This window comes from Alligator sinensis, unplaced genomic scaffold (genome assembly GCF_000455745.1).
Source record: "Alligator sinensis unplaced genomic scaffold, ASM45574v1 scaffold858_1, whole genome shotgun sequence".
Classification (NCBI taxonomy): Eukaryota; Metazoa; Chordata; order Crocodylia; family Alligatoridae; genus Alligator; species Alligator sinensis.
Genome location: NW_005842079.1, coordinates 1,033,620 through 1,046,177, shown reverse-complemented (window position 1 = coordinate 1,046,177; position 12,558 = coordinate 1,033,620). Strand labels below are relative to the sequence as shown.

At 49.4% G+C, this 12,558-nt stretch overlaps 1 protein-coding gene across 1 annotated transcript in view; it reads left to right on the top strand.

Annotated features, from left to right (window-relative positions):
- CACNA2D2 (calcium voltage-gated channel auxiliary subunit alpha2delta 2) overlaps positions 1 to 12,558 on the top strand; it is a 750,433-nt gene that overhangs the window by 726,737 nt on the left and 11,138 nt on the right. The window contains exons 26-34 of the mRNA XM_025204332.1: positions 712 to 802; positions 1,683 to 1,745; positions 2,997 to 3,100; positions 4,461 to 4,559; positions 5,113 to 5,207; positions 5,685 to 5,732; positions 6,197 to 6,268; positions 7,056 to 7,208; positions 10,487 to 10,539. Coding sequence (XP_025060117.1) covers positions 712 to 802; positions 1,683 to 1,745; positions 2,997 to 3,100; positions 4,461 to 4,559; positions 5,113 to 5,207; positions 5,685 to 5,732; positions 6,197 to 6,268; positions 7,056 to 7,208; positions 10,487 to 10,539 — 778 coding nt within the window. The remainder of the gene's footprint in view (positions 1 to 711; positions 803 to 1,682; positions 1,746 to 2,996; positions 3,101 to 4,460; positions 4,560 to 5,112; positions 5,208 to 5,684; positions 5,733 to 6,196; positions 6,269 to 7,055; positions 7,209 to 10,486; positions 10,540 to 12,558) is intronic.

The following is a 12,558-nucleotide window of genomic DNA, read 5'->3' as shown; positions in this document are numbered from 1 at the left end:
GGTGGTGTGGGGCTTTTTAGCCACAAAACAGCCCATGTCCTACAACACAGGGATTCTGCCACAACATGGCTACTAACAATGCTTGGGAAAAGCAAACAGAGCTAAATAGTCTGCACTGACTCCCAGTAGCTTTCCAAAGGCCCTGAATGGTCTGGGACTTATGTAACTAAGGGACTGCCTTCTTCCCTATGCCCCATCTCAATTCCTAAGGTCAGCTGAGAGTAACCTCCTGCAAGTTCCTTCAGCACACCGAGTTTGCTTGGTGAAAACATCTGTGGGTTTTTGTCATAGTTGTCATCAGTTACTCGTCAGCTCCTTTCCCCTTTAGGTCTACCAAAGCCTTCCGGAACTGCTGTAAGACCTTCATAGTTGGACAGGCATTTAGCAGGCAAGGCTATATGGGGATATTGTCTAGGAATTTTTTATTTGATAGCTTGCTTTAAGTTTTTACCTGCTTTTATACATAATTTTGTCTCTTACTGTGAGCCGCCCTGGGCCTTTGATGGGAAAGGCAGCATATAAATCTAATTAAAACAATAAATAAAGGTGATGGGGAATTCCAGCCTACCCTTAGCCTGGCACCCAGAGAGGTGAGAGTCCCTGCAGCAGGATTCCCCAGATGGAGGGTAAACACCACTGGGACACATGATGTATGAGGCTCTGGCTCGGAAATGAACCTTGTCTTTTCCTTCTCTCCCTGTTGCTTTCAAGGTGACAACTTCCTCCTTCACAACCTGATCCTGGACACAGGAATCACCCAGCAGCTGGTGGAGAGGGTTTGGAAAGACCAGGACCTGAACACGTAGGCACAGCCCCATTCCTGAATCAGTCCCATCCCCACTCACTCCAGCAGCAGAGATGCAATGCAGGAAGGGGCTGGACCCCACAGGCAATGAAATACCTGAAAAATCCAAACTGGAGTTTACAACTCACATGGAATGGGCTCCACGTGAGCTCATGAAGTCCCTTGCTTCAGGCCATGGTCTGCTTTCATGTCAAACGCAACATTAACTTGCTGAGTCAGAAGTGCAGTACCTGATGTCCTCATTCAACAGAGGCTGAAAACTACTCACAGCAGGAGATCTGAGCCTTCCTATGTTTTAAAAGAAAAAATCTAGCTTGAGATGATTCCTGTACTCCTGACAGGGCACCATGCTGGGGAAGCTCCCACCCCAGAGATGCAGCTGTCTGAAAGAACCCTTATTGCTGGCATTGTACAAAGGCATTGCTGTAGGAAAGCTCATACCCTTAGAGTGGTAGGCAGCATTGTGGAGACACATACTTTTCTGGAGTCCCAGCTGGTGCTGATGACACTCATGGGGGTGGTTTTGGTACTGTGATAATCATGTGATCTAAATTTGGTAAATTCTGAGTCTGACTATTTTCCCCCAGCCCTGCAGGCCATCCACTCTCAGAAGAGCTTGTCACCAGGGGTGATGCTTGCTATTCATTCACCCTGATTAGACACAACAATGGCTGCCCAAGGCAGAGTTTGGACTCCCATGAAAGGGGAGTCCATTTTTGGAATCCTTTTTGAATTTCACTATTGCTATCAATTTTACATGGAAAACACTGACATAGTATGGTGCTGGCTGGCCAGATTAATAGAGGGGTGGAAGGAAAAGTTCCTTAACTGCTCTGGCCAACTCTAATGCTCTCTGTCCCCTTCTCTGTTACTGTAGGTACAGTCTCTTGGCTGTGTTTGCAGCCACTGATGGGGGCATCACACGAGTTTTCCCAAACAAGTAAGTGGCCTCATTTGCCCTTTGTCTGTTCATCCTGTCTGCAGGAGAATGTGGTCTCAGCACCCAGACAGGCTGGCAGAAGTGGTCTGTCCCCACTAATGGCTTCACAGACTCAACGACCTCTTCTCCCTCCTGTTCCATGGTCATATGCATATCCCATTAAAACTAACAGACAATACAGGCAACACCCAGACAAGGGCAGGGACCTTCTTGCATGCTTCCTTCCTGGGGCTGAGGGGATGTTGATGATACACTAATACTAACTGGGGAATGGCTGGCTAAGCCACAGTACTGCAGAGAAGGACCTGGGGGTTACAGTGGACTATAAGCTGAATATCAACCAACAGAGTGCACTTGTTGCAAAAAAGCCAACAGCATACTGGGTTGTATTAACAGGAATGTCACATGCAAATCAAGGGAAGTGATTCTGTCACTCTGTTCAGCATTGGTGAGGCCTCACCTGGAGTACTGTATCCACTTTTGAGCCCCACACTTCAAGAAGGATATGGACAGATTGGAAAGGGTCCAGCGAAGAGTGATAAAAAGTTGTTAGAAGTTTGGTATGCAAAACTTATGAGGAAAAGCTGAAATAAATAGGGTTATTTAGTCTGGAGAAGAGAAAATTGAGTGGGGATCTGATGTCTTCAGATACCCAAAGGGCAATTATACAGAGGGTGGAGATTAAGCTTTCTTTGTGACCATAGGGGGCAGGACTAGGAGCAATGGCCTCAAGCTGCAGCATAGGAAATTTAGGTTGGTGATTAGGCAGAACTTTCCAACTCTGAGGATGGTGAAGCATTGGAATAGGCTGCCTAGAGATGATGTGGAATCTCCATCCCTGGAAAACTTCAAGAACAGATTATACAGACTGTGAAGCCATTAGTGGGGACACACCACTATATTTGGCTGGGATGGTTTCATCAGGAATGATCCTGCTTTGAGCAGGAGTCAGGACTAAATTACCTCATGACATGAGTTCCCTTCCAGCCCTTCATTCCTATGATTAGCCCTGTGAAGCTGTCCTGTTGACAAGGGAGTTCCACAAGGCTTCAGAGGAGGGGACAATGCATCCACTCTTCGGGAAGTATCAGGACAGAGAGCAGGTGTCATATGGCTTTCCCACGTGCTCCAGTCTGTAGTAGTCATGCCCCAACCCACCAAGTTTGTTTATGGGCCATTTCTTACCAGAACACAGTTGATGAGGAGATTATATAACATCTTGGGGTGGGGGGTCTGGCTGATCCGTTACAGGGCTGCAGATTACTGGGAAGAGGCCCATGAACCTTTCAATGCCAGCTTTTATCGAAGGAGCCTGGAAAACAAGGGGTACATCTTCAAACCACCCAATCAAGACTGTAAGTACCACCCTGTGCTGACAGCCACACATCCAGCAGTTCCATGTGTCACATACAGCTCTCCACTCAGTTACTTCACAGTAGCATGGAGAGACACAAGGTAAAAGGCCAGGCTCTGGTACTCTGCTCTGCTGCTTTGAGAGTGATAGATTAGGCTAGGCCTGCATGGATGACTTCCACATTTCTGCTTGAGGGTGTGCGAGCCGGGAGCGACCCGAGCCCTTTTTCGTGCTGCACGCGGGCTGTGGCCAGCAGCCCGGGCGCGCCGGGTCGGAGAGGGAAGGCCGTCGAGCTGGAATTAGGCACAGACACGTATCGGTAGTTTTAAAGATTGTTTACTTACACCGAGATGGCAGTGGTGTAGGCTGGAAAGCTTAATTGAGTTGCGGTTACAGACAGACAACACAGATGGTCTCGTGGAGGTTGCTAGGCTCCACGGTGCAGAGCTCCGGATGCTCTGGGTGAACAAGCCACCAAAATGGGAATCGTAGATACGTCTTATAAAAGTTGCGTTCGAAGACGGGAAGAGGTGGGCGGTGGATCAGGCCGCCACGCTCCTCTGGATCTCACACAGGGTTTCTATTACCCTGCCGTGTACCCAGAGTCCCCACGAGATGGATGTGGAGTCCTCTTCGGCTTGGGCAGAAACTGCTCAAGCCTCTTATACGGCAAACAGGCCAATCGTTAGCCGCCACGTGTGAATAATTTAGCACTAGCCAATCACGGGGAACGAATTTGCATACCGGTGGTGGGAACTCTTTTGCACCGTGCATTCCTCTCGCAACTCGAGCAATGCACCCTGCAAAAGAAGCTGCAGAAAAGGCGGGAAACTCGTCCCTGCACCGGGGTTTCCTCTGCAACAGGAAACTCTCCCGTGCAATGAAGCTGCAACTTGGCGGGGATAATTCTGGTGCCGAAGCGCACACACAATCATGCCTTTTGGGTCATGACAGAGGGAATGTTGTGGCCCTGGGGAACTTATCCCTTTGGACTCTGCTGGTTGAAATGTTCTGACCCAGAGCACGTGTATTTTGCATTAGCATTTCCCACTGTTGTGTAAGTAGGGTTGGAGGATCCTTTCCTGGAGATGGTATTGGCATTACAGTAGAGTGTAAACTGCCCACTACTAGCAGGGCCTGTAGCATTTGTGTGCCAGGGTGTGAGCTGGTTACTACTGCTTGGTTTGCTCATCCTTTATCCCAGCAGGTGGGGTGTCCCAAGCCCCACTGTGGATGGAGATTGGTTGAACTCCAGTGGAGGCAGGGTAAGAGCATGGCATCTCCATCCATAGGTTGTCTCTGTGGTAGCCAGCATCTTATCACATGTTGCCTCAGGTCTGTCTCTTCTGTTCGTCCTACAGCAAACTATAGAGGTTTTGATTTAGAAAACAACACCATTGGGATCCTGGTCAGCACAGCCGTGGAGCTCAGCATTGGCGGAAGGACCCTGAAGCCAGCAGGTCAGCAGAGAATTGTGGGGGGGTGTTTGAATTTCAGAACTAAGGGTATAAGAAATTAAGTTCAACAATGAGAAAGCAAGGCTCCACTCCTCATAGATCTCCTAGGTTGTCTGAGCCCGGCCAGTGGGCAGATAATCCCTGGACAGCTCTGTAGTCATCTTGGAATCCCTGCATTCCCCAGACAAAATGGTTCTCACCCTTTTTGTTCCAGTAAAACCTGAGCTCCCCAGAACTGCTCCACCAAAGGAGCTCTAAGAATGTGAAGAGCTGCCCTCTGCTGCTCAGAACTCTCTGTATCCAGCCCCACCTGTGCTTCCTCCTTGTTGCATTGCCAGGAAGAACCCACCACCCTGAATGGAGGAGTAGAGGGGAGGAGAGGTTTAGGATGATGGTCCTAAGTCATTGGCCCTGACTTATCAGGGTCTCTCTGGTTGAGCATTCACTGGCTGCAGCCATTGTGCCTCTCCAGGAGCAGGGCAGGCCCATCAGAAGCATGGAATATCAACCCAGACACCTTACCATTGTGTTGGGGGGACTTATTTTCTCTCCCCAGTGGTTGGAGTGAAGCTTGATCTGGAGGCTTGGGCCGAAAAGTTTAAAGTCCTTGCAAGTAATCGGACAGATCGAGATCAGCTGGGAACACGCAGGGTATGTGGGGAAAGAGAACACCCTTCTGGGAAGGGCAGCTGTGCACCACTTATACATGACATTGTTAGCATTTCCATCACTCAGACCTTTACCACTGTGTCCCTAGTGTAGCCAATCCTCTCTCATATACACACACACACACACACACATACATACACACAAACCTCCTCCCCTCCTCCCCCCACTGACCTGTTGTTATTCACTTCATACCATCCCCTCCCCTTACTTGTGACAGCTTCACCTTCCCTTTTCCCTTGCACCCTTGCTCATTCTACCCTATTGGTTTCCAACACCCATGGGGATGAACAGTGTGGGAGTCCTTCTGCCTATGAATGGGGAACTGGGATGAGCTAGCAGTGGAAAGTGCATGAACCAACCTGGCTGTGTAGTGTGAAGGAGGAAGATCAGTCTCCAACACCACATTTGCTGCTGTTCTCACAACTCTCTTATCTTCTTTTTATGTGCTTTGATCACCAGTGTGACCCCTCAGCAAGCTGTGAAATGGATTGTGAGGCCAACAACAAGGTGAGTGATGGGAATGGGGGAGCAAAACTGAGCAGCTAACTTCTTACTTCTTAACTCTGTCCTGACCTGTGAGTCCAGACACACCCTGGCACCACCAGTCTTGTCCACAGAGCTGCATCCAATGCAGGGTTTGCTAGCAGAGCCACATCAGCCAAAGGGTGTGATCTTTTTTGCATCCAAACCAACATAGCTCTGCCAGCAGAACTTTGTAATCTAAACCAGGTCTCAGAGACATGCAGATGACTTCTGGCCCTATCCCTTGTCAACCATCTGTCACCCTTGCATGCCCAGCACCTCTGGGGTTCTCTGTATTGGTTGTATTTCTCTTAAAATGCACTTGGCTTGGCCTGTGAATAGGGCCATGACTCTGACCTGACCCTGCCTGCTTGTCTTGTACCAGGAACACTGTAGAGACTCAAAGAGCTTCCCACCACACAAAACCAAATAGTCTCCTTCCTTTGCAGGACCTTATCTGTGTTCTTATTGACGATGGCGGCTTCCTGGTGCTCTCCAACCAGGAAGATCATTGGTACCAGGTGAGTGGCAATTCCTCAGCAGAAGGCCGAGAAGTAGGGGTTTAGCTCGATATGATGCAAGCCTAAAGGAAGAACATTCTCCATCATACAGCAGGGGAATGTGCTGATTTGCCCCATAATGGCTTCTGCCTGGGAACTGATGTTAAATCACATTCTGCAAGTTAAACACCCTCTGGCCTATTTAGTCCATTCTGGTGGTTTTATTTTGCCTTCTCAGCTTGGGGAAAGGGCTGGTACCACAGCCCCTAAACATGATGGCTGCAGAGACATCAGTAAAACTCTTGCTTTTTTTGTCCTGGGTGCCCCACATGCATAGGTCTGCCATTGCCCCTCAGTCCTTACCTGTAGCTCCCCTTTTGTCCCAGCCCTGGGCTCCCTGCACAACTCTGCCACTGCCCCTCAGTTCTTAGCTACAGCATACCTTATTCTTCTGTCCTTCTGTGACTTTGCCAATGCTCTTGTGTCTTGTGTCGCAGCACTCTTTCATCTTCCAGTCCCATACCCTTCACATTACTGCCAGAGATGTTGAAGTTTAACTGCTTCCCTCTCCCTGCTATTAGAATCATGGGTCCTCCCTGGGTCCTCCCTGAGGTGACGCTCTCAGCAGTGATGAACCATAAATTGGATGTTAAGAAGCCCCCATGGAAACTAAAGTGAAACCACTTACAACTTCATGGATGGCTCCTGTACCACTCTTGTGACTTCAGGCTAGAAGCTCAGGGAGGGCATTTCATTTCTCATGCTAAACACAGGCTCACTCCCTTTGCTTTTGTGCCCTTCGTTCCAGGTGGGAAAGTTTTTCAGTGAGGTGGATGCTAATTTGATGTCTGCCCTCTACAACAACTCCTTTTTCACACGGAAAGAATCCTACGACTTCCAGTCTGTGTGTGTCCCAGAAGCACAGAGCAACACAGGAGCTGCCCCCAGAGGCGTGTTTGTGGTGAGTGGTGGGTTGTGGGTAGCAATTAGGTGGAGGAAAGTTAAATGATTGCAACCAGAAAAAAATTCCTACAGTTCATGGTGAGGGCCTTTATTTCCTCTCCTGACTTAGGTGCTGATTTCCTGACAGCTAGGAAATTAAGCTGTTGTTGAGTGAGACAAGCAAACTAGTGATGAAATTTATTTTGCTTTCTCATGGGAAGTAGCTGCAGAGCTAATGCAGATAACCAGAGCACTATCCCAGCATTAAAAGAAGACTATGCATTAAAACAAACCTTGCCCATCACCCCAAGAAGATGGCTCCTGTGCTCTGCCCCCTCAAGGTTCACTGTTGCTTTGTAATAAGGAAAGGCTACTATTCTTTTCATGCCCTGGGCTGGTCCTCATAGGAAGTATCTCATCAACATTAAGCTTTCCAAATCAAATGCAGACTTACATAATCACCTATCTCACCTGCACTAATAGATGTAGGCCCCATTATAGCCATGATTCTGTGGCTGGATCACAGTCTCATCTGATACCATGGAACCAAGAAACATGACTGAGCTGTGTACAGGTAGCAGCTTATCATAGAATCTTTGAAAATTAGGGTTGGAAGGAACCTCAGGAAGTCATCTAATCCAACCCCCTGCTCAAAGCAGGGCCATCCCCAACTAGATCATCCCAGCCAAGGCTTTGTTTAATCGGGTCTTAAAAACCTCCAAGAATGGAGAGTTCACAACCTCTCTGAGTAACCTGTTCCAATGTTTTACTGTCCTTGTAGTGAGAATGGTTTTCCTAATAACTGAACTTTCCTTGCTGCAACTTGAGACCATTGCTTCTTGTTCTGTCATCTGCCACCACTGACAGTCCAGCTCCATCCTCTTCTGAACCACCCTGCAGGTTGTTGAAGGCTGCTGTTAAATCCCCTCTCAGTCTTCTCTTCTCCAGACTAAATAAGCCCAGTTCCCTCAGCCTCTCCTCATAAGCCATGTGCCCCAGCCCCTAATCATTTTTGTTGCCCTCTGCTGGACTCTCTCCAATTTGTCCACTTCCTGTCTGTAGATGGGGGCCCAAAACTGGACACAGTACTCCAGATATGGCCTCACCAGTGTTGAGTAGAGGGGAAGAATCACTTCCCTTGATCTGCTGGCAACACTCCTACCAATGCAGCCCAGTATGCTGTTAGCCTTCTTTGCAAGAAGAGCATACTACTGGCTTATATTCAGCTTCCAAGAAGAGCATACTACTGGCTTATATTCAGCGTCTTGTACACTGTACCCCCCAGGTCCTTTTCTGCAGAGCTGCTGCCTAGCCAGTCAGCCCTCAGTCTGTACCAATATATGGGATTGTTCCATCCTAAATGCAGAACTTTGCACTTGTTCTTACTGAACCTCATGAGATTTCTTTTGGTCCAGGCCTCCAATTTGTCTAGGTCTCTGAATCCTAACCCTACTCTCCAACGTATCTGCTACTCCCCCTAGCTTGGTGTCATCTGAAAACTTGCTGAGGGTGCACTCTATCCAATCTTCCAGATTGTTAATGAAGATACTGAACAAAACAAGATTGTTAATGAAGATATTGAACAATTGAACAATCCCTGGTGCACGCCACTTAAGACCAGCTGCCAACTACACATTAAGTCATTGACTCTCTGAGCCCAACAATCCAGCCAATTTTCTATCCATATTACAGTCCATTCATCCAACCTGTACTTCCTTAGCTTGCCTGTGAGAATGTTGTGGGAGACCATATCAAAAGCCTTGCTAAAGTCAAAGTATACTACATCCACTGCTCTCCCCACATCCACAGAGCCAGTCTTCTCATCATAGAAAGCAACCAGGTTGATCAAGCATGACTTGCCCTTAGTGAATCTATGCTAACTGTTCCTAATTACCTTCTTCTCCAAATGCTTAGAAATGGATTCCTTGAGGATCTGCATCATGCTTTTTCCAGGAACTGAGGTGAGGCTGACTGGTCTGTAGTTCCCTGGATCCTCCTTTTTCTCTTCCTTAAATATGGATCTATATTTGCCCTTTTCCAGTTGTCTGGGACCTCTCCTGATCACCATGAGTTTTCAAAGATGATGACCAGTGGCTCTGCAATCACATTGGCCAACTCCCTCAGCACTCTCAGGTGCACCCTGTCCAGCCCCATGGAGTTGTATATGTCCAGCTTATCTAAATAGACCTGTTCTTTTGCTGCAGTTGGCTGCTCACCTCCTCCCCAAACTATGCTGCCGGGTGCAGTAGTCTGGGAGCTGACCTTGCCTGTGGAGACTGAGGTGAAAAAGGCATAGAGTACTTCAGCCTTTTCTGCATCCTCTGTCACTAGGTTGCCTCCCCCATTCAGTAATGGACCCACACTTTACCTGATCCTCCTCTTGTTACTGACATACTTGTAGAAACCCTTCATGTCCCATGCTAGCTGCAACTCCAGTTATACTTTGGCCTTCCTGATTTCATCCCTGCATGCCCAAGCAATGCACTTATACTCCTTCTTAGTCATTTGTCCGAGTTTCCACTTCTTATAAGCTTCCTTTTTGAGATTTAGCTTACTGAAAGGTTCTCCTTAAGCTAAGTTGGTCTTCTGCCATACTTGCTAGTGTTCCTGCACACCAGGATGTTTTATTCTTGCACTCTGAGTAAGGTTTCTTGATTATAGTGGTGCCTCCATACCTACTGGGATGTTCATTCACGTTGGTAGCAGTGCATTCTCAGAAAACCTGGGCAATTTTCCCTCAGCAGGGGTTAAAGCACCCAGAGGACGTGACACAAAGCAGTGCCACCCATAGTGCTCACTGGGTTGTTCTAGTAAGCGAGAGAGCTGGGAGGGGGGAGGTCTCTCCAGACTAGTTTTACAGGCCATTTACAGGGTCAGCACTCTTCTGCAAAATGTTAGTGAGCCAGACTGGTTTCCAACTGACAAATGAATACAAGCACAGCCCTCCAACTGGAACCAAACACCCCTACTGGCCACAATCTTAACCACAACCTTGTGATATGTGAGCATGTTTAGAGCCAGCTCTGTCACTAACTGGTTACCAAGCCCATTAAAAACTGTAGTGGGGACAGGATAAATGGAACCCTCTATCCACATGGCATTTGCCTGGGCTTCTCTAGCGAGCACGTCATACCAGTCCTTTTGCTGCCTTAAGACCTGCATATAGCCCATGGGTCTGTTAGCAAGAGGTCTCTTAGGAGCTGGGTCTCCATTGCCAGGAGAGGGTAGTCACTGCATGGTACCCAACGAAGCACTTGCTCTGTTGACACGTTCTTTCCTTCTCCCCTTTGTTTCCAGCCCACTGTGGCAGATTTCCTGAACCTGGCTTGGTGGACTTCAGCTGCTGCTTGGTAAGTCTCTCAATACTTGCTGCTGCTGAGCCCTGGGTAAGACAGGAGAGGTGTAAGTGACCTAAATTTTAGACTGTAATGTGACCCTGTGACACAGTGAAAGAAAGCAGGAGAGCACTGATACTAAAATCCAGAGTGTAACAAGTGGGCGTCCTGGAGCTGGTCTCAAAACTTAGGCCCACCCACTTACCTGAGGGCTAGCTGCCCACCTCCTCTCCTGCCATGCCTTGATGTTAATAATTACAATGATGTTACTCAGGAGGGAGGCTGCCCATTTATCTGTCCTGTTGGCAAGGGCCTATATATACACAACTCCAACCTTCCCTTATCATATCCCATGCCTTGCAGATGTTCCGTGGCCTAATGCCTGGCCTACTTATCATACCTCTAGTTACTTCTCCCTGGGCTCCAAGGCCCACCTTAGCCCCAAGCCCCTCACTGGCCTCTGAGCCCGCACACACTGGCCCTCCAAGCCTTGTCCTGAGCCCCCCTGGGCTGTCCCTTATCCCTGAGCCCAGGAGCTTCCTTAATAGCTCTCCAAGGCTCAGGGCCCCACCCCTCAGGAGCCTTACCTGGCTCCCTTGCAACCACAGGCTCATCTGCAAGCATGGGCACTGCCACAGGTCCTTCCACCTGGCCTGGGCCCTGCCTCAGTGCTTGCAGTGAGCCTGGGCTCCCCCTGTACTGACCTTCATAGCCACTAGGGATGTGGGGCTAGGGTTAGAAGGCACCCCATACTCGCCCTTCACTGGGGCAGTAACTGACCTGGCACTTCTAGGGGACTGTCCCGTTACAGACAGTCCCACCAGGCCACCTATCCCCGGCAGGGTGCAGTTTTCGGTCAGGGCCAAGGGGGGCTTCCTCCTTCCCCATAACCCCAGCCCTTACCTCCAAGATGTTGCGAGCAGCAGCTCCAGCTGGGTGGTGTTCTCCGGCTGGCTGGCAGCAGAATGCTGCCTTGATGTGCAGGGCCCAGCCCTTATAAAGGGCAGCTGGGCCCTGTTCCCCAATCAGGCAGCCCTGACTAATTGCAGTTGCCTTGTTGCTGCTTGTGACAGGTGGCAACTCTCAGGGCTGGATATTGTGTTGGCCCACCCACCTGTCTCTACAGGGCAATCTGCCCGATCCCGCTTGCCATGACTTTGTTGTTCCCATGTACGGATGGTATATGCGGGAGACTGCCCATTACTGCCCCAATGCCAGGGGGCGCTATCTGCAGCTCCGACCTTCCCTATACTGCAGCCCATGCCTCACGGATGGCATCCCGATTAATATTACTCCCAGTCTGAGACAGGAGCAAACTGAGTCCAAAGTTGGGCCCCACACACACACACACACACACACCCCTCCCCTCTCACAGGAGGCCTCTTCCACTCCGCCCCTCTCTCACCGGGGCCTCTGACATACTGCCCATTACTGGGCCACACTCCACTCCCCTGCTCCTCCTTGAGCCTCCCTTCTTGGGCCATCAGGCTTCGCTACTCATATGGGCCTTGCCACACAGAGCCTTCGGTTCCTGCGAGTTCCCCTACTCTACATGGTCCGGCCTTATGCCAAACCCTGGGCTGATTCTGCCGCAAGCCTCTCAGAGGGGAAAACTTGTAACAGGGCTGGCCCTTGAGCTGCCCTTCAGGTTTACTCTCATTCAACCCTCCAAACCATCCCCATAAACTCCTGCCCTTACCTCCAAGGTTGTTCCTGCCGCAGCTCAGCTAGGTGATGTTTCTGCCTTTCCTGGCCACAGCAAACTACAGCCTTTATATGCCTTGTTCAAAATGACTGCCCTCATCAGGCACCTGGTAGCTGCCTGCCTCTGCCTTTAGAGTGGAAGGCACCCAAAGGTGCCCTGCCATACTGCTGCTGAGGCCCCTCCAAGTAACAGAGCACTGTGGTAGAAATGCCTTGTTGGCTCCCATTTATAAAGTTCAAATCCTGGAGTTGGGGCCTTCTCTACAAATTCTTTTCCTAGGCTTTCTAAATCTAATGGGGTTCCCACCAGTCCCTTTGGGAGACTCCTGC